Below are 21,754 nucleotides of genomic sequence, written 5' to 3'. Positions count from 1 at the left end.
AGAACTGTTTTAACTCTAGGTTAGAAGCCTTGGGCAGAACATTTTCAGTAGGTGCCTTTTAACCTTGGAAAAGAAAGCCATGTAGTCATGTAGTTTCAACCAAAAGACTATAGAAAGAGTACTTCTGGTTAAAATCTTTCTCTTGGGAACCAAGGAGCCTGTCATTCTATTTAACCATGTCTTGGAGAATGTAACTAAGGCAGAGTGGAAATTTTCTAATAAATGTGAGAAATTCAGTAAGTAAAGCATTACATTTTATGGGTTTGAAACTGTAGTCATTTTGTCTCCAGATCCTTAAAATCGATGTGGCAGTAACTTCCCTTGCAAAAGACAGCTATTCTGATGGTAGGAGACTCTTTTCCGAGAGATCAAATGCAGGATAGACACATACAGGCAGCTCTCAGGAGAAATCATGAAGCATCAGCAGCTTCTCTTCAGACATCAGCAGCTTTGACTTGTTTTACCATGGCTATTATGACATGGCATTCAGAAACCCAGTCTTCCTAACAGACATCTTCTACAAAAGGCTTTATCTGCTGCTGCTTTTGTATTACATGCTATCACAGTTGTTCCATCTCTCTCAACTCTTCAAATGAAAATGCTACATGCTACCTTTGATTGAGTCTCAGGAAGAGCTGATCAGCAAGAAATAGTTGCACTCTCAACAAAAGTGTTTTAGGCTGGGATATTTTTTGAATGTTCAGGAGCCTAGAAAAAGTAGTTAAACTATTTAGCAAATGGGGAAAAGTAGGATCTGGATTATACAACATTCACAAAAGTGATTCTAGGTTCCTCTTAAGGGCTTTAGATACAAACTGAAAAAATCTGAACAGAGGCCTGGTCCTCAGTTAATCGCAAACAATAGAGTTTCGTGAACATTTTACATAACACAAGTTTCGAAGAAACTGCACTTGGACAGGTATATATTACAGAAGGAAAAAAATACTCTGGTTTCATTTTCTATGAGAAAATACAGTAATTTATCTGCAGCAATTTAGGTCCGTACCAATTTAGATAATTGAACCTGTTCTAGGCTTTTCCATTATTAATCCATTTTTCTGTAGTCAGCTAAAAGACTGGATTATAAACCTTAAGAATTGTAAGGCCATGTGCAATATAGAATTAGACTACTGGCATTGATAACATCAGCACTATTTGCAGAAGATCTCGATTTGCAGTTCTTTGATCAATCTTAAAAATAGTAAATGCCTATCTACTCTGAGATGACTCCTTAAATTAAACTATCAGAGTTGTTTTAGTAAGTCTTTTTTCCCTCTTAGATTTGCTTCCTCTTTAAGGATCCTTACCAACGACTTTCAAAAAAGGGAGGAAGGAGAACCCACGAAACTATAGGCCAGTTAGTCTTACCTCAGTCCTGGGTAGGCTTTTTGAGAAAATGATCTTGGCGCATGTCTGCGAGGGGCCAGCAGGGGAGATTATGCTTAGGGGCAACCAACACGGGTTCATTAGAATTAGGTCCTGTCAGACCAACCTGGTGGCCTTCTATGACCAGATCACCAAATCCTTAGATGCAGGGGTAGCAGCGGACATAGTCTTTCTGGACTTCCGGAAGGCCTTCAACACTGTCTCTCACCCCATTCTCATTAAAAAGCTAGGGGATTGTGGCATCTACACCTACACAGTCAAATGGGTCACTAACTGGCTGGAGGACCGCATCCAGGGAGTGGTGGTGGATGGGTCATTTTTGACCTGGAGGGATGTGGGCAGCGGGGTTCCGCAGGGCTCAGTCCTCGGGCCCGCACAGTTCAACATCTTCATCAGTGACTTGGACGAGGGGGTAAAAAGCACCCTGTTCAAATTCGCAGATGACACTAAGACGTGGGCTGAAGTGGGCACACTAGAAGGGTGGAATAGGCTGCAATCAGACCTAGGCAGGTTACAGGGGTGAGCAGATGAGAACAAGATGGGTTTCAACACTGACAAGTGCATGGTGCTACACCTGGGGAGGAAGAACCAGCAGCAGACCTACAGGCTGGGGAACTCCCTTCACGTCAGTGCAGAGGCAGAAAAGGATCTTGGAATCATTATTGATGCCAAAATGAACATGGGCCGACTGTGTGGGACATCAGTCAGGAAGGCCAACCGTACTTTTTCATGCATCCACAGATGTAATTCGAGCAGGTCCAAGGAGGTGATTCTCCCCCTCTATGCGATACTGGTCAGGCTGCAGTTGGAGTACTGAGTCCAGTTCTGGGCACCGCACTTCAAGAGGGATGTGGACAACATGGAGTGGGTCCAGAGGAGGGCCACTCGTGTGATCAGTGGGCAGCAAGGCAAGCCCTACGAGGAGAGGCTAAGGGACTTAAATCTGTTCAGCCTCTACTAGAGAAGGCTGAGGGGGGATCTAGTGGCTGTTTACAAACTAGTCGGGGGGACCAGCAGGCATTGGAGGGAAGTCCCTGTTCCCCTGAGCAATAACAGGAGTGACTAGAAATAATGGTCACAAGCTGGCAGAGGGTAGATTTAGGCTAGATATCAGGTGGCGCTACTTCACTGTCAGGGCAGCTAGGATCTGGAACCAATTTCCAAGCAAAGTGGTGCTGGCTCCTACCCTGGGGGTCTTTAAGAGGAGGCTAGGTGAACACCTTGCTGGGGTCGTTTGACCCCAGTAATCTTTCCTGCCATGGCAGGGGGTTGGACTTGATGATCTGCTCAGGGCCCTTCCGAACGTACCTACTATGAAACTATGACTTAGTTTGTATTTGTGAGAGCTAGAAAATCCATCAATACTTGTAGAGCATCATTTTTGGAGTATTTAGGAATCATTGACAGATTATGATGATTCATCACATAATGTAGAGCAACAGCCAGTTCATTAAAAAACCTGGAAAAAACATATTGTTTTCTTTACAAAATAATTCTTTAGAAGGCTGTGACATTAACTTGGGGAAAAAAGTTTAATTCAGAGGAAAACACGAACATGGTTTATTTTGCAGTAATTGAAGAAATCATATCCTTAACTAAATATTGTTCAGGACTTTATTTGAAAAAAATTAATCGCCACACTTGAGTAAGAAGACAAAAGATGTCTCAAAGGGCACTCTAATGACAAACTTAAGAGAAAGCTTTTATATTATTGTAGCCTGATTTTTTTCCTCCCCCACAGAATGTTGCATCCCTTTATGATAGCATATTGATAATACTTGTTTCTTTTGCTGCAGATGTGCGCATTTCAGGTACACCACATAAAGGAAACATAAAGCTCAACAAGATTTAAATTTTGGAAGGCCTGTCTTTGTTTTATGCTTATGTTTTGTACATTTTCTGTGATTGATGCCCTTGCTTGTTGTGACAACCAGATTATGTTCCTTTCAAGGAAACTTCTATTTAAAGCAGCAGATTCCCTTGTCATTCTCTATACTTTTTTCTTTTTAATTCCCAGAAGTGATAGATTATATAATTTATGGATATTGGATTTGTTTTGATAATATCTCACAACAGAAAAAAACAAAATTAACCCAATTTCCACATTTGGAAACAAGGGCATTTTTGACTGATCTTTATAGAGAACTGAAAGGGTACCAGGCTGTTTTTTAGTGGGCTTCATTCTGAGGGAGTCTGGGAATCATTAAGTATGTTTGAGTCTCATTGGATCGTATTGATTCCAAATGAGAATCTTGTAAATGTTTCCTAGTTTTCTGTTAAAGTCCTTAACAAATACTCATTTTCCTAATAGCCCAATGAGGCAAACAAATATTTGCTCCATTTTACAGTTATTCTGGGTTTCCTGATTCGTTACAACTTTGCAGTGGCTTTGTCTGTTTAAAATGAAAGATTGGAGGAGAATTTACATTAACATAGGACCTCTGAGAGAATTAGCTCTAATAATAAAGTCTTAAACTATAGATTCTGTTATTAAGTGCAACATTTTAATTCAGTGATTAGTGAATTTTCTCTTCTCTTCAGGGAAAACGTCCTATTTATGTTCCTTATCATTTCCCTTCAGGAGCTGAAGGACTTTTTTAGGTCAGTTTCTAGTCATGAACAATTAGACATTGTTTAGCAGACATCTGTCTTTCTTGTGCTAACTAAGCAAGATATTGTAGAGCATCACCCTCTGGTACTATAAAGGGACTGACACCCTTAATGAAGTCTTTGTCAGTACATATAAGTCTTTTGGAAAACATCCTCTTTTAAATAATAGAACTGAACTTGAACGTTCTTTTTAAACTTTTATTTTTTCTGATTTTTGGAAACAATGTGTGATAAAGAAAGACTTCTGGTTTTTAAGGGTAACTGTTAAATCAAAAAGGGACAATGCAAACTATCTTTGCATTATTTGGTAGGGTAAAAACCCCTTTGTTCTTCCCAAACATCAGTCTTTAATTCATTCAATAATTTTTAACATTCACTAAAGGTGAGATTCAGTGTGACACCTTAAAGTAGTGGGAGAGTAAATATATCTTGGAGTGCATTCAATGAGGCAGAACAAATTAAAAGAAAGTTATTTCGGCATCCCCAAAAGTATGTGTAATTCTAGAACTTCTGCACAGCTCTATAAATAGTGCTATGTACCCCCAATAGTTCATTTGATAACATATGATTCATCAGTCCCATGGGATGCCCATGCCCACTGCGGAACAGGGAGGTCCAAGTGAGGGAGATCTCCTGCCCTCCATCAATGCTGACCTCTTGAAGGAACACCTTGAGAAGCTGAATACCTTCAAGTCATCGGGCCCTGACAGTCTACACCCCAGGGAAATCAAGGAGCTGGCAAGCATCATAACCTAGCCTCTGGTACGGATCTTTGAAAACTCCTGGTGCTCTGGTGTAGTGCCCGAAAACTGGAAGAAGGCCAATGTGGTGCCTATCTTCAAGAAAGGGAGGAAAGTGGATCCGGGAAACTATAAGCCCATCAGCCTGACTTCTGTCACGGGGAATGAACTGGCCGACACAAACATCCTGAGGGATAGCCAGCACGGGTTTGTTGCGGGTAGGTCTTGCTTGACCAATCTCATTTCCCTTTACGACCAGGTGACCTATGACCTGGACAAGGGAGAAGAGATTGATGTCATATATCTTGACTTCAAAAAAGCCTTTGATCTGGTATCCCATGATCACCTTTTGGCAAAACTGGCCAGTTGTGGCCTTGGGTCCACCACGATCCGCTGGCTGGGAAATTGGCTCCGTGGTCAGACCCAGAGGGTGGTAACTGACGGAAGTCAATTGTCATGGTGCCCTGTGACCAGTGAGGTCCCCCAAGACTCTGTCCTTGGACCCATATTGTTCAACATCTTCATTAATGATGTGGACACTGGAGTTAGAAGCAGACTAGCCAAGTTCGCTGATGACACCAAACTTTGGGGCAAAGCATGCACACCTGAAGACAGGAGGGCGATCCAGGCTGACCTGGACAGGCTCAGCAAATGGGCAGACAAAAACCTAATGGTGTTTAACACTGAAAAATGCAAGGTTCTCCACCTTGGGAGGCAAAACCTGCAGCACCCTTATAGGCTCAGTAATGTACGCTGGTTAGCACCACGGAAGAAAGAGACTAGTTTCCCGGATCAAGGACAACAAGAAGTCCTTTTTTAAATACATAGGGAGCAAAAAGAAGGTACTGGCTAATGTGGGGCCCCTGCAAGACACGCTAGGAAATTTGGTCGTTACACCAGACAGCAAAGCTAACCTATTTAATTACTTCTTTGCCTCTATTTTCCTGAGCAGGGACCGTATCACCACTGGGCCCCCCTCAGGCCCCAGGGGAGGCGCACCTAGGCCAAGAGTCGGGGAGGATCTAGTTAGGAAAGTTCTGGAGGGACTGGATGTATTTAAATCAGCTGGTCCGGACGATCTCCACCTCAGAGTGCTGAGGGAATTGTCTGAGGTCATTGCAGGACCCCTGGCATGGCTTTACGAGCACTCGCGGTGCTCTGGTGTGGTGCTAGAGGAGTGGAAAAGGGCTAACATGGTTCCCATCTTCAAAAAAGGGAGGAAGGAGGACCTGGGAAACTATAGGCCAGTTAGTCTTACCTTCATCCTGGGTAAGCTTTTTGAGAGAATTATCCTGGTGCATGTCCACAATGGGCCAGCAGGGGAGATTATGCTTAGGTTATGCAACCAGCACGGGTTCATTAGAGGTAGGTCCTGTCAGACCAACCTGGTGGCCTTCTATGACCAGATCACCAAATCCTTAGATGCAGGGGTAGCAGTGGACATAGTCTTTCTGGACTTTAGGAAGGCCTTCAACACACCCCGTTCTCATTAAAAAACTGGGGGATTGTGGTGTCGACACCTACACAGTCAAATGGGTCACTAACTGGCTGGAGGGCCGCATCCAGAGAGTGGTAGTGGATGGGTCATTTTCAACCTGGAGAGATGTGGGCCGTGGGGTTCCACAGGGCTTGGTTCTTGGGCCCGCACAGTTCAATATCTTCATCAGCGACTTGGACGAGGTGGTAAAAAGCACCCTGTTCAAATTTGCTGATGACACTAAGATGTGGGGGAATGTGGGCACGCTAGAAAGGAGGAATAGGCTGCAATCAGACCTAGACAGGTTACAGGGGTGGGTGGATGAGACTAGGATGGGATTCAACACTGACAAGTGCAAGGTGCTGCACCTGGGGAGGAAGAACCAGCAGCACGCCTACAGGCTGGGGAACTCCCTTCACGTCAGTGCAGAGGCAGAAAAGGATCTTGGAGTCATCATTGATGCCAAGATGAACATGGGCTGGCAGTGTGGGGATGCAGTCAGGCACGCCAGCCTTACCTTGTCATGCATCTACAGATGCATCTCGAGCAGGTCCAAGGAGGTGATCCTCCCCCTCTATGTGACACTGGTCAGGCCGCAGCTAGAGTACTGCGTCCAGTTCTGGGCGCCGCACTTCAAGAGGGATGTGGACAACATGGAGAGGGTCCATGGAGGGCCATTCTCATAATCAGGGAGCAGCAGGACAGGCCCTACGAGGAGAGGCTATGGAACCTGAACCTGTTCAGCCTCCACAAGAGAAGGCTGAGGCTGGATCTAGTGGCCTGTTACAAACTAGTCAGAGGGGACCAGCAAGCATTGGAGGAGTCCGTGTTCCCCCAAGCACTACCAGGAGTGACTAGAAATAATGGTCACAAGCTGGCAGAGGGTAGATTCAGACTAGACATCAGGAGGCGCTACTTCACTGTCAGGGCGGCTAGGATCTGGAACCAACTTCCAAGCGAAGTAGTGATGGCTCCTACCTTGGGGATCTTTAAGACAAGGCTAGACCATCACTTTGCTGGGATTGTTTTACCCCAGTACTCTTTCCTGCCATGGCAGGGGGTCAGACTTGATGATCTGCTCAGGTCCCTTCCTACCCTACTAACTATGAAACTATGACTTCCTGCCCTTTGGGCTGGAGGCTGGACTCAATGATCTTCTGAGGTCCCTTCCAACCCTGATATCTATGAAATACTGCTGAGGGGAAAATAGACTTCCTTGTTTTGACTCTACTTTTTACAGTTTATATAGATAGCTACAATTCCACACATGTAAAACCCGTGTTGCTAGGCCTGTGTGAAGCAGCTAGTATTCACTTTGGATACAGATTCGGCTGATTTGGGGGACAGTGATTCGATTTGGTGATTTGAATCACTGTTCCAAATTGATTTGGCCAAATCTGATTAGGAGATGTGGCTACTGCTGAATTGACCAATCGCTGAATCAAACAGGTCCCATTCCCCACCTGGCCCCAGCATCCCGGCTCATTTTAAAAAAATAAAATAAAAGGCCTGCATGCACTGGCTGCTGCCAGGTGGAGGGGTGATTCCCGCTTCCCCCCAATGCCCTGCATTACATGGGTGCTCTCCCATGAGCCCCCTGATGCCTGCCTGCTCTCCTTGTCTCCCCTCCATGGCTGTCACGCCTGGGCGCAGCTCCCGGCTCTTTAAAAAACAAACACCACCCCCAACTCACTGGCTTCTGCTAGAGGGGGAGGGGGTGCAATCCCCACTGCCCTGCGCTGCATGGAGAGCTCTGCCACAAGCCCCCAGAAGCCGTGATGGCCACTGAAGCAGCTGGTGAGTGTGGGGCTTTAAAAAGAAAAAAAAAAAAATGCTAGGATGCTGGGACCAGGCAGAGCAGCCATTGACAGGGCTGGGAGAGTGGGTGGGGGTCGGACGCTCATGCCAGAGCCCCCCACGCAGCACAGGGCAGTGGAGGTTAACGGGGATCGACCCCTACCTGGCAGCAGCCGGTGAGTGCGGGTTTTTTTGTTTGTTTTTAAAGAGCTAGGATGCTGGGACTGGGCAAGGCAGCCATTGGCAGGGGTTGTGGGGTGCTCAGGAGGCTGGGGAAGCAGGCAGAGGATGGGGCCTGGTGGGGGTCCCCTCCATGGTCTCCTCCCCCTGCTGTGAGCCCCCCTCCCTGCCCCCCTACTTACTGGCATGGAGTCTGGATCCAAGTCCCTGTGGCAGCAAGTGGGGACTGCCCTAATCTCTGAAGTTCTCTGAATCTTTTCTGAATCAATTCAGAGAGCTTTGAATCAATTAACACCTTTTTATTCATCTCCAAATTCAATTTGGATTCGGAGATTAGGCTGCCGAATCAGGCTGAATCTCCTTCAAATTGAATCTGCACCTGAAGCTTCACACAGCCCTACTTGTTATGTTTTGAGCTTTTTTTTGCTTAGGTCAGTGGTTTTCAAACTTTTTAAAGTTAGGGGCTTTCATAACACTTTTTTTTTCTGCCATGGAACCCTTACTCCTGGTTCCACAGGCCATGTGAACCAATATGGAGCCAGGCAGCCTGGCCCAGCAGTGGCAGTGTGCTGCCTCCTGGGCCCCTCCAGCATTACCCCGAGTCTCTTTGTGAAATCCCTGTGGCCTATCATGGAACTCCAGGGTTACACAGAACTCAGTTTGAAAACCACTGCTTTAGATGGTGAATAAACATGAAAAGTGCTATATTTTTAGTTTTCTTTTCCCCGAGTTAGATTATGTTTATTTTTTTAACTTTTTAATATTTTTTTTTCTTTTGCAGGAGAAGTTATTATGGAGGAAACTGGGCAAGTTTTAGCTTTTCAGGATTATTGTCTTGGATTAAGGAAAAACAGGTAAGGAACCAGAATTAACCTGCTAGCATCTTATTTTCATGAAAACATACTTAAAAACACAATAGAATAAGTAACTAATATTTTTTTAGACACAATGCATATAAGAAGAAGTCTTCTGTATTCTGTTTTTTACACATAGTAAAAGAATCTGATATTCATTTTAACTCTTAAACTGCAATCAATTAAATTATTATGGCTATTAATTAACTCCATACGCAGATAATCCAAAGAGCATTTGAGGCATATCTGTTTTCTATTTAATATGCTACTAACTTAACGTTTAGTATTAGGACTGCAAATAAGGCCATGTTGCCGTGTATCAAGTGTTATTTCATAGATTTCATAGATTTCATAGACATTAGGGCTGGAAGGGACCTCGGGAGATCATCGAGTCCAGCCCCCTGCCCAAAGGGCAGGAAGTCAGCTGGGGTCATAGGATCCCAGCAAGATAAGCATCCAATTTACTCTTGAAGGTGTTAAATGTAGGCGCTTGAACCACCTCCGCTGGCAGACTGTTCCAGACCTTGGGGACTCGGACAGTAAAGAAATTCTTCCTTATGTCCAGCCTGAAACGGTCTTGCAGGAGTTTGTGACCGTTCGACCTCGTCATCCCATGGGGCGCTCTGGTGAACAGATGTTCCCCCAGATCCTGGTGGTCACCCCTGATAAACTTGTAGGTGGCCATCAGATCACCCCTGAGCCTACGCTTTTCCAGGCTAAAGAGTCCCATGGCTCTCAGCCTGTCATCGTAAGATCTGTTTTCCTGACCTCTGATCATGCGCGTGGCTCTCCTCTGGACTCTCTCAAGCTTCTCCACATCCTTTTTGAATTGTGGAGCCCAAAACTGGACGCAGTACTCCAGCTGCGGCCTCACTAAGGCCGAGTACAAGGGGAGAATGACGTCCCGGGATTTGCTCGAGAAACATCTATGCATGAATGCCAGCATTTTGGTCGCTTTACTAGCCGCAGCATCGCATTGCAAGCTCATGTTCATCTTGTGGTCAATGATGACCCCCAAGTCTTTTTCTTCTGTAGTGCTAACCAACGTAGCACTGCCGAGCCTATAAGGGTGGTGCAGGTTTTTCCTCCCAAGGTGGAGAACCTTGCATTTTTCGGTGTTAAGCACCATGAGGTTCTCGTCTGCCCATTTGCTGAGCTTGTCCAGGTCAGCCTGGATCACCCACCTATCTTCTGGCGTGGATGCTTTGCCCCAAAGTTTGGTGTCATCGGCGAACTTGGCCAGTCCACTCCTGACTCCAATGTCCACATCGTTAATGAATATGTTGAACAGTATGGGTCCCAGGACAGAGCCTTGAGGGACCCCACTGGTCACAGGGCACCACGATGAGTGACTGCCATCAATCACAACCCTCTGGGTCCTACCACGAAGCCAATTTCCCAGCCAGCGGATCGTGGTGGAGCCAAAGCCACAACTGGGCAGTTTGGCCAAGAGGTGATCATGGGATACCAGATCAAAAGCTTTTTTGAAGTCAAGATATATGACATCAATCTCTTCTCCCTTGTCCAGGTGATAGGTCACCTGGTCATAGAAGGAAATGAGCTTGGTCAAACAAGACCTACCCGCAACAAACCCATGCTGGCTGTCCCTTAGCATGTTAGCCTGGGCCAGTGCATCAAGGATGGCCTCCTTAATAAACTTTTCTAAGATCTTCCCCAGGATAGAAGTCAGGCTAATGGGCCTGTAGTTAGCCGGATCCACTCTCCTCCCTTTCTTGAAGATCGGCACCACATTATAATATTATAATGTTTGTTAATCCGCTGGATAATATAATATGTATATATATGTACATTTGTTCATATGTGTCTACTAATTGATTATGCCAAAAATCAGCTGTATGTTATGGGGTTGTTCAGTGACAGAAATGTTGAATTGATACCTTTTCCTACAAAATACATCCATTTTTTTTCTTTCTTTATATTGTTGCTCTTTTTGACCCGAGTGGTCTTGTGAGTGTGTTCTCCACTGGGAAAAATGGAGGGAGTCAAGTATTTTTTTTATATGCAATCCCGTTTATTTGCCGAGAATAGATAAAATATCCTGTTTTGCAGAACACAGGAGGAAGTCTCTTTGTAGACAGTATTTTTCCTTCTGTGGAATTTTCTGCTGCTACTTTCTCTAGGCATATCTCTTCATTCAGGAATAACCAAGGGAGTTGACAGATTTTAACCAAGTCCTTTTGTGATAACAAGACAAGTTATGGAAAAACAGACTACATGAAAGTACTGTAAGGTGGATACATAACTGGTTGGATCATTGTACTCAGCGAGTAGTCTTCCATTACTCAATGTCTAGTTGTGGGTAGGTCACCAGGGGACTGTCCTGGATCTGATGTTGTTCAACACCTTCATTGATTATTTGGATGATGGGATAGAGTGAACACATAGCAGATTTGTGGATGACACCGAGTTGGTGGAATTGTTGACACTCCAGAGGGGAAGGGTGGGTTCCAGAATGACTTTGATAGACTGGAGAAATGGTTCATAGGCAATTCGTTGAGATTCAACAAGGATGGAATAGCTGCATGCTCAAATACAGATGGGAATGACTGGCTAGGTTGCAGTACTGGAGAGAAGGAACTGGGAGTTGTAGTGGTGGACCATAAGCTGCATATGAGCTAATAGTGTGCTCTTGTTTCCAAAAAAGCCAACAGCATCTTTTGTTGTATCAACAGGAGCATCACTTGCAAATCAAAGGAAGTGATTCTTCAGCTCTATTCAGCACTGGTGAGGCCTCACTTAAAATACTGTGTTCAGTTTTGGGCCTCACACTTCAAGAAGGACAGTTGTCCAAAGCTGGGCAACAAAAATGATGGGGGCTTCAGTGGCAAGACTTAATGAGGAAAGGTTGTTTAGTATGAAGAAGAGAAGACTGAGAGGAGATTTGATAAGTGTTCAAATACTTGAATGGTGATTATAGAGAGGATGGAGTTGAGTTTTTCTCTGTGGGTGAAGGGGGCAGGACTAGAAAAAATGGCCTCAAGCTTCAGCAAGGGAAATTTTTAGGAACTTTGACTGTGAGGATGGTCAGGCATTGAAACAGCCTGCCTAGAGAAGTTGTGGAATCTCCATGCTTGGAAACTTTTAAGAGCAGGTTAGACACTTGGCTAGGATGGCTTAGTTATGGATGATCCTGCCTTGAACAGGGGCGTGGACTTCATGAGGTCCCTTCCAGCCCTACTTTTCTGTGATCCTATGAAATATTTTGTATGCTTCTGTGCTAATTTTTGTAGTTTTGCGGAGAGATACTGGATTGCTCTTTAGATGTACAATTTCATTTTTAAGATGTCCAGATATGAAAATTCTCCTTTGTTGTCTTATTTTTGGTAGGTTGTGCTGCTTTGCCAGTGACACATTTGATAAATGTCCTTTATTTTGGAAGAGCACATTAAACAATGTAATGGCACTCATACATAAATGAACAGTATGGCATTAAGAGGGAAAATACTACTCATGTTCTTATCAGGGAGATGTTTCTTCCTAATCTCATCACATGATTTATGGTACATTTCTAAAGTGATTACATAATTCTCAAATTGTTTCATTCCTAAATCCCTCTGAATTCAAGGTTTCTAAGCAAAAATATAGGGACCAAATGTTTAGCCAAAACGTGAATTGTGAAGAGGAAAAGCCTCTTACGAGTTTTTAGTATTTACATTCATGAGAATATATATGCATTTTATTTTAGTGTTGTAACATGTTAATGTTTTCTTTTCAAGTTTGAAAAAAATGCAAAAAGTTAAGGTATAGTTTAAGGCAGGGCAGGTATCTACTATAACATTGGTAGAAAGCCGTATTATGGCACTTGGAACACTTTTTTACCACAACCATTTATAACTGCCAGCTCATGTATTAAATACATCTATCATGAACAGAGGAACGTACTGTCTAGATGAATTAAAATCTGCCTTTATTTGTGGGAAACTGCATATTTAAACTATAAAATTGCATATAATTTTTTTCATCATGTACTGCAATCAGTGCAATTAAAACATTCAGGTTAGTTTATTTAATAGCCATTGGTAGCATTATTAAAAAATTTAGGGTGCTCTTCCAGGAAAATGTAGTACAAAATCCTATCCTTCTATATTTGTTTGCAAGGAGAAGACTGAGGTCAGCGAAGAAAGTGAAGACTGGAGAAAATTGATCCTTGAAACAGAAGAAGCTATTTCTCTTAGTAAGAAGGATACAACTATTCAGCATGTAGAAGATGTCTGTTATATCAGGTAATTATAAATATGGAAGTTATAAACAAAATGTTATTAATAGATGTATGTACTGTGGATGAATTATTATATTATGATTTTAGTTGTAAGTAATTGTTTTTTCCTTTATTTCCTTTTGAGTCATGAAAGAGCCAAGAATTGCGAAATGCTCTGCTAACGAACCCTATTAAATCCCTTGAACTTTAGCAGAGTTGAATGACACTTTTAAAGATTTCTTGCAAAAATTATATTATAAAAGTTGTTGGACAGTTTAATTTTGGGATAATTGTAAATACATTTCTCATAAGAAAAGTGTGTTTGGAATTGCTCACTAGTTATAAATTTTTCTGTCTATTTGACTATATTTTCTCATTCTGCACTCACTTATGTACTAGGAAATAACTTCTACAAAAAAATTGGGCCCAGACATGGCTCTTCAAAAGTATAATGGCTGAAGAAAAGGCTAAATAGGAAAACATATTTCTTTAAAAAAAAAGTTGTAGGTAAGATCAGTATAATATTTTTAGATTAAAATATCTAAAAAGGGACCTGGGGGACCTTATTGCTATGGCTGGGGAGCCTTTTTACTGTAGGGTAAAGTCAGCTATTATTCCTATCTATGTCTACTTTGTGAATCAAAATAATTTTGTTTTCATTTGACTTCCAACAGATGGATACTTATCTTGTATTCCTCAAATAACTTCTGTTGCAAAAAAATGGATTAGGATGCCATAGTACCTGGTGTGTGTCTAAAACATGTTTGTTGCATATATTTCTGTGCACATATATGTACTAAGACCACAAAACTAATCTATTAAATCTTGTAATTTGTTACAGTGCAAACAATATATCATTTATCAGCCAGTTTAGGAATCAAACATGTATTTAAAACAAATTTATTTTTATTTTATGATGCTAGTTTGACATCTAAATGTGATGAATGATTACATGGCTAAAGGTTTTGCTTAAAACAAAGGAAGTTTAAATTCAGCATCTTGTGTAATACTGATTAAAAACAAGTTAGACAGTTTAAAAGTTAAACTTTCTGTCAGTTAAAATACTGGCATAACAAAACTTAAATTTAATACATAAGCATAATAATGCTGATTGCATATACTGTGAGCCTCAGTTTCAGAACTGAATAATCTTGTGTTTTTATTTTTGTCTTGTACTTCTTGCATTGAATTATTCTTTTGTTCTTAAGAGGTTTTAGTAGATATCATGTCAGTTTCTGCTGAATCATTTCTCACTGAACTGGGTTCTGGGGGACCTTATTGCTATGGCTGGGGAGCCTTTTTACTGTAGGGTAAAGTCAGCTATTATTCCTATCTATGTCTACTTTGTGAATCAAAATAATTTTGTTTTCATTTGACTTCCAACAGATGGATACTTATCTTGTATTCCTCAAATAACTTCTGTTGCAAAAAAATGGATTAGGATGCCATAGTACCTGGTGTGTGTCTAAAACATGTTTGTTGCATATATTTCTGTGCACATATATGTACTAAGACCACGAAACTAATTGGTGATACATTTTATATTTTAAATGTAAAAGGTAGGAAGAGAGAGTTGAATGTCGAAAGGTAAGTAACGCAAGCTGAAAAAATCAAGGTGTGCAAAGTTGACATTCACATAGTAGGAGAAACTTGATCAGATTCCAGCTTTTAAAAAATTGTTTACATTGTGTAAAAATCCTTCTAACATGTCTGATTCTCACTTCAGTTATTTCTACCTTAATGTCACCATAAATATTCTTAATACTATTCCAGTACTGGTTTTAAGTGTTTTATATATTACTAATTGCCTAGGTATGGTGAAATAATAGTGTTGATCACAGCTGCTTCAAAAATAAGGTAACTAAAATTTTCAACTTCTTTGCAGTTTGTGAGTTAAACACACAGTTCAGTCTAATGCACTGAACAGCATACTGCTAGAAAAAACTGGTGTTGGATAAAAGAAGCAGTTTACAAACCAACTTTAAACTTAGTGGAGAGAGTTGATCAAGGCACTCCAGGCAGCTTACATGTTCTGGGTAGATTTTTGTTGTTGCTTAACTTTTATAACTTGTATGAAGTAACCATTAAACATTTATTCTGAAAGAATAAACAGCTGGGTAGCAGTATAATATATACTGTGTGAAACTGAAATGAATGGCCTCTGAACAAAGTGCATCCATCAAAGGAAAAGAATACCGTCTCTACAACAAGCTGTATTGAAAAAAGGCAAATGGCTGAAAAATAAATAGTGAACACCTGTGCTGAATAAATTAACCAGCTGGTTGGCAATTTTTCATTTGACCTATCTGAAGGGGTGGCTGTTACACAGTATTAATAAGGCACATTCATTTTAAGATATTCCTTTGTTACTACCATTAATTGATGAATAGTAGTAGATAATAATCAGAATTTACACAACAGTTTTCCTACAGGCACATCCTTTTTTATGAATTAGTGAGAAAAAATGTCTGTACAAAAGTTTAATTTGAGTGATTCTCTTTTTTATAGACAGTTGTTACATTATTCAGGGGAAGTTATTTCTGTAGGAAAGATGTCATGAGTTTACTTTTTGTGAAAGGTTTGGCTTTTACTGTAAAATTAGAAGGCCTGCACATTGTTCAGATATTAATTTGGAGGAATTGAATAGAATTTCAAAATACATTGGCATAGTGAATCTGCCTTCATGAACTTTGGTGTATCAAAGGGTCCTGCCACACATTAAAACTTGATAGAAGTCAGATGTAGAGTTGGTATAAATTTTCATGCACTAACTTTGTAGCTGGTTAGATCTTTTTATAGTTAGATAGTAATTTTTATAGTGTGATAATTACTTTGCATGTGTGGCTAGTCTAAATGTATTGCACAATTAACTAGTTAATTACATAATATATGTAATGTGTAGCAAGGTCCAGCGTTTCTGGTTAGCTATGATTTCTGCTTAAAGTAGGGATGGCTTGTGAAGGGTTGAGGGAAGGGCAGAAAAATTGGATTCAGTTAGATTTACACTTTCATTAAACCTGTATTTTGATTATGCAGAAATTTATAGTTGGAAAATGCAGCGAAAATGAAATAAAACTTGCGGATTCTAGACTGTGTTTTGTATCATGTTTACACAAATGTGTAAACATAATGTTCAATTATGGCAATAAATTTCAGAACAATATTAAATTGATGGTCACTAATATAATCCTCAAGTAGGAGACATTAAGTTTTAAAACATTTTAAGGGGCAAAATCATACTGTTCTTATATTGTTTATAGATGATTCATAGAATGTAAGGGGCTAGAAGAGACCTTGCAATATCATTGGGTCCAGCCCTCCTGCACTAGGCAGGAAAGGCAACTGGGGTCAAGTGACCATACCGAGGTGACCATCCAGTCTCCTTTTGAAGATTTTCAGGGTAGATTGCACCACCTCTGGAGGGAGCTTATTTCACAGTCTGGACACCCTGACTGTGAAGAAGTTTTTCCTAGTGTTGAGCCTGAAACTGTATTCCAAGAGTTTGTAGCTATTACTCCAATTTTTGCCCAAGGGTGCCCTGGTGAACAGTTGTTCACCGAGCCCTTGATGTATTCCCCTGATGTAGTGGTAAGCTGCTACCAAGTCTCCTGTCAGCCTTCTCTTTTGTAGGCTGAAGAGACCCAAGTCCCTCAGTCTTTCCTCATATGGCTTGCATTGCAAGTCTCTGATCATATAGGTGGCTCTTCTCTGGACTCTCGCACTTTTCCACATCATTGTTGAAGTGTGACACCCAGAACTGGATGCAGTACTCCAGTTGCAGTCTCACCAATACTGAGTAAAGCAGAAGATTCACTTCCTTGGTTTTGCTTGAGATGCATCGGTTGATGCATGCCAGAGTATTGTTTGCCCTGCTAGCTACAGCATCTCACTGATGGCTCATGTTCATACTATGGTCTGTTATTACCTCTAGGTCCCTTTCAGTCGTGGTGCTAGTCAGTTCAGTGCCACCAAGCCTGTAAGTATGTTGGGGATTGTTTGTCCCCATATGGAGCACTTCACACTTCTCAATATTGAACTTCATCTGATTCTGATCCACCTATCTTGCCAGCCTGCCTAGGTCCGCCTGTATCTGCAACCTATCTTAAAGCATGACCACCCTCCCCCATGACTTGGTGTCATACGTGAACTTGGCCAGTGACCTCTTCACCCCCACATCCAAATCATTGATAAAGATATTGAAAAGCACTGGGCCAAGCACAGATCCCTGAGGGACACCACTGGCCATTTCTCACGGCACAGATCTGTTCATCAGGACTCTGGGTCCTACCCCACAGCCAGCTGCCTACCCACTTAACTGTTGAGGAGTTAAAGCCCACAATCCTCCAGTTTTCCCGTGAGAACATAATGGGATAGCAGATCAAAGGCCTTTTGGTGTCTAGGTATACAGTGTCAACCTCCTTTCTCTTAGCCAGGTGGTGAGTTACCTCGCCATAGAAGGAGTTGAGATTGGTAAGTCAAGACCTGCCCGCGATGGAGCCATGCTGGCTGTCATTCAGAATCCTATGTTCTGCAAGCCTATTGCACATAGGCTCCTTGATGAATTTTTCCAGGATTTTCCCTCAGCTAGAAGTTAGGTTAATTGGCCCAGGTCCTCTCCTCCCTTTCTTCAAGATGGGCATAACATTGGCCCTTTTCAGTCTTCAGGGACCTCCCCCAAACGCCATGAGTTTTGAGAGAGTTTTGTGAGAGGTCCCGTGATGACTTCGATCAGTTTCTTCAGCACTCTCGGATGAAGTTCATCTGATCCTACTGACTTATAAATGTCTGACTTTTCTAACTGATCATGCACCAGCTTGGTGTCAACAGTAGGAAGGCGGTCATTCCCACCATGCCCATTCTGAACCTTATCTAGTATGATTTCCCCCTTAGTCCAGTGAAATACTGAAGCAAAATAGTCATTTGGGTGTTCAGTTTTTCTTCTGAGTGTCAGTAACCAGCTGTCCTGAGTTGTTAAGCAGTGACCCCACACTTCCATTTGTTTTTTCTCCTGTTCCCTACATGCCTAAAGAAAACTTGATTTCTGTTGCTAGTTTAAAATCAGTTGCTGCTTTAGCCTTCCTAATCTGCTCCCTAAGAGTGTGAGCTGATATTGTATAGTCCTCCCTAGGGACTGTCCCAGGCTTCCATTGTTTGCATGCGTCTCTCTTCTTTTTCAAGAGGATGATGATATCGATATTACCAGCCTTTCTGCTACCTTTCCTCCACATGGGAATGGACTTCTTTTGTGCTTTGAGGATTGTGTCCTTGAGAAAGGACCACTCTTCATGCACTCCTTCCACCTTCAGTCCCTGGTCCTGCAGTGCTCCCCCTACTATTGCCCTGAGCCTGTTGAAATTGGCTTTTTAAAGTCCAAAACTTCAACCCTGCTATCCAGTTTGACTGCCTTGTGATGGACAATGAACATGATGGTTTCATGGTCACTGTTGCCCAGGCTACCCTGTATATTCAAGTCGCTCATCAGATTGTCTCCTTTGGCCAAGACCAAGTGTAGGAGAGCATTGCCTCTGGTTGGCCTGTGCACTTCCTGAGTCAGGTAGAGCTCTTCAATACAGGTCAGGAAGCAGTGTGACCTATCTGACTTAGCTGAGTGTTCCTCCCGAAAGATGTCTGGGTAATTGAAGTTGCCTGTGACAACCATGTCCCATCCACATGCAGCCTCTGCTAGTTCTCGAGAGAACTCCACCCCCAGTGGTTTGTAGTATACACCTACAGTTAGGTCTCTCTCACCTTGCCCTGCCCTGTAGTTTGACCATGAGGGTTTCAAGCCACTCTTCTTTGGAGCCATTGTTGGCCTTGAAGGAGGTGTACTGCGCCATCACATAGAGAGCCTACATCTCCACCTTTCTTCCCTGCTCAGTCCCTTCTGTAAAGGGTGTAGCCCTCTATGGTAGGGGTGGGCAATTATTTTGGGCAGAGGGCCGCTTACCAGGTTTTGGGAAACTCTCGAGGGTAGCCCCGCTCCTTGACAGTTGCCTCACCTCCTGGTCGCCATATTGGAACTGGAAGTCCTGCCCCTGACCTGTGACCTTTGCCACCAGGAGTTGCTCCCCTTGCCTTTTGGGAGGAAGAGTGCTGAAATCTTGAAACCAGAAAAAACCCCAAATCATATACAAAAAAATAAAACCTCTACTGTAATTTATTTTAGTTTTATTTTAAAATATTTTTGCACTGATTTCTGTGTTTATCATGTGTTTCTAGAGGTGACTGCATAATAGCACAAAGAACAGTCCTACTGTATGCTGTGTGTGGGTGGTAAGGGGGTGTATGAGGCGGGGTGTGGTTGGGGAGTGTGTGTGTGTGGGGGGCGGTGGTTGGGTGTGGGTATGGTGGGTGGGGTGGGAGAGAGAGTGACTGGGCTGGGCTGCTGGCTCCATTGCTTGAGGCTCTTGTGGACTGCATGTGAGCCTCACACAATGCAGCCAGGCAGACCGTGCGCTCAGGCTCCGCACTCCTGCCATCCCAGCTTGCTGCCACTGTTTCCCTGCTTTCCCTCCATCACACTTGCCCACCACCGCCAATTCTCTACAACTGCAGTCACTTCCTGTGCTGCTCCCCGCTGCTGCGGCCCCCATCCTTCCCTATGCCGTTGCTGCAGCCCTTGCTGCCATGACCTGCACTGCTTGCCACGACCTGTACTGCTCCTTGTGGCCCCTGCCACTCCCTATGGGCCACACCACTCTGCACGCCACTGCGGCCCCTGCTGCTCACCAGGCCACTCCCCATGGTCCCCACTGCCACAGCCCCCACCACTTAATGCTACCGTGGCCGCGCCCCCCGCCTCCACCGCTCACAGTGGCCGCAGCTCCCGTTGCTCTCCACGGCTGCTGCCCCTGCTGCTTGCTGCTCCACTCCCCGTGGCCCCTGCTTACCACTGCTGCAGCTATGAACTCCATGCCCCCACTGCCACCTCTCCCCTTCTCTTCCTCTCCATCTGCTTCTTTCTGCTCCAGCTCCAGCCTGGCAAGCACCATGGGGCTGCCGACTGCTAAGCAGTTCACAGCGGTTTTCCCCCATCCCTCCATCCAATCTTATCTTGCTTTCCACTCAGGTGGAGGGACGTGGGGAACAGCTTCAGGATCTCAAGGTCGGAAGCTGTAGAGACTTCCATCTGGGGGCTGGAAGTGGGAGGCTGGGGGTGGGGTGGAGCCAGGTCCTTCTTGCTGCTCAGCCCCTGAGTCCCACCTTAGGTTTCCCCTGGGTCCTTCTGCTGCTGACTGCCTGTCATCTTTGCCCGCAGGCCATATTTTGCCCACCTGTGCTCTATGGCTATGTTCCAATTATTTGAGGAGTCCCACCAGGTCTCCATAATCCCTACTAGATAGTAATGCCCACTGGAGAGCTAGCTCCTCCAGCTTATTCCCCTTGCTCCTAGCATTGGTGTACAGGCACCTGAGTCTTCCAATTTGAGACCCTCCATTTCCTGTCACGCTGAGGGAAAACTGTTCCCTCAGCTCTTGCAAGAGTGGCTGTCCTAGTATCCCCAACTTCAGCGCTTTCTTGTACACTGGTCCCTCGGCATGCTCCAGGCAGTGTTTTCCCATCCCCCAGTGACCTTAGTGTACAGCCCTCTGTGTAACGTGGATGCTGTCCTTCCCAGGAGTCCTCTCTCCCTGAAGTGTGCGCTGTGGTTGTAGAAACCAAAGCTCTCTTGGTAGCACCACCACTGGAGTCATTGGTTCACATCCTTATCTCCTAGGTTGGTGGCTCACAACTGGGAACACAGAGGAAAATACTACTTGCACCCCTGACCCCTTGAGCCCAGCCCCCAGAGCCCTGTAGCCACTCTTGACCAGGTCTGGGTTACTCCTGGTTGTGTCATTCATGCTCACATGGATGAGGAGCATGGGGTAGCAGTTGGAGAGCCAGACAAGCCTAGGGATCCTCTCCACAACATCTCGGGTGCAGGGCTCAGGGAGGCAGCAGCCCTCATGGGCTAAGGGGTCTGGATGGCAGATGGGTCCCTCAGTGCCCCAAAGGTGGGAGTCCCCCACCTCCCCTACCTCCTCTTGGGGGTGGCAGGTTGCTAACTACCCAGCTCCTCCTCCGGTGTCTCCATTGGAGCTTCCTCGTGTGGTGAGGGGAGCATACCTGCAATGGCAGGGGAGGGGCTACCCTAGCCCTGCGTGTCCTGGAGCCCAAGACAACTGTTTTACAGGTAGCCCCGGGTGGGTCTTTTTGGCCAGCTTTCTTGTTGGCCATTTTCTTCTCTATCTTCTCTTTTTCATTCTTCAGGAGAAGAGCCAGACTGTAGTAGTCATTGATCTCCTGCTCGTGGACCCTGATGGCACGAAGTCTTCCTGGACTTCCGGAAGGCTTTTGACACTGTCTCTCACCCCCTCACACAGTCAAATGGGTCGCCAACTGGCTGAAGGGCCGCACCCAGAGGGTGGTAGTAAATGGGTCCTTCTCAACCTGGAAGGACGTGGGCAGTGGGGTTCCGCAGGGCTCGGTCCTTGGGCCCGCACTGTTC

The 21,754-nt window shown here is 44.0% G+C and overlaps 1 protein-coding gene across 2 annotated transcripts in view; it reads left to right on the top strand.

Annotated features, from left to right (window-relative positions):
* CHM (CHM Rab escort protein) overlaps nt 1-21,754 on the top strand; it is a 145,815-nt gene that overhangs the window by 31,933 nt on the left and 92,128 nt on the right. For both annotated transcript variants that reach the window (XM_090059407.1, XM_090059406.1), the window contains exons 3-4: nt 8,972-9,044; nt 13,164-13,288. In XM_090059407.1, coding sequence (XP_089915533.1) covers nt 8,972-9,044; nt 13,164-13,288 — 198 coding nt within the window. The remainder of the gene's footprint in view (nt 1-8,971; nt 9,045-13,163; nt 13,289-21,754) is intronic.

Source organism: Crocodylus siamensis, chromosome 8, assembly GCF_052110815.1.
Source record: "Crocodylus siamensis isolate JL-2025a chromosome 8, ASM5211081v1, whole genome shotgun sequence".
Taxonomy (NCBI): domain Eukaryota; kingdom Metazoa; phylum Chordata; order Crocodylia; family Crocodylidae; genus Crocodylus; species Crocodylus siamensis.
Note: the sequence above shows the minus strand (reverse complement) of the source record. Positions and strands in the feature narration are given on the sequence as shown.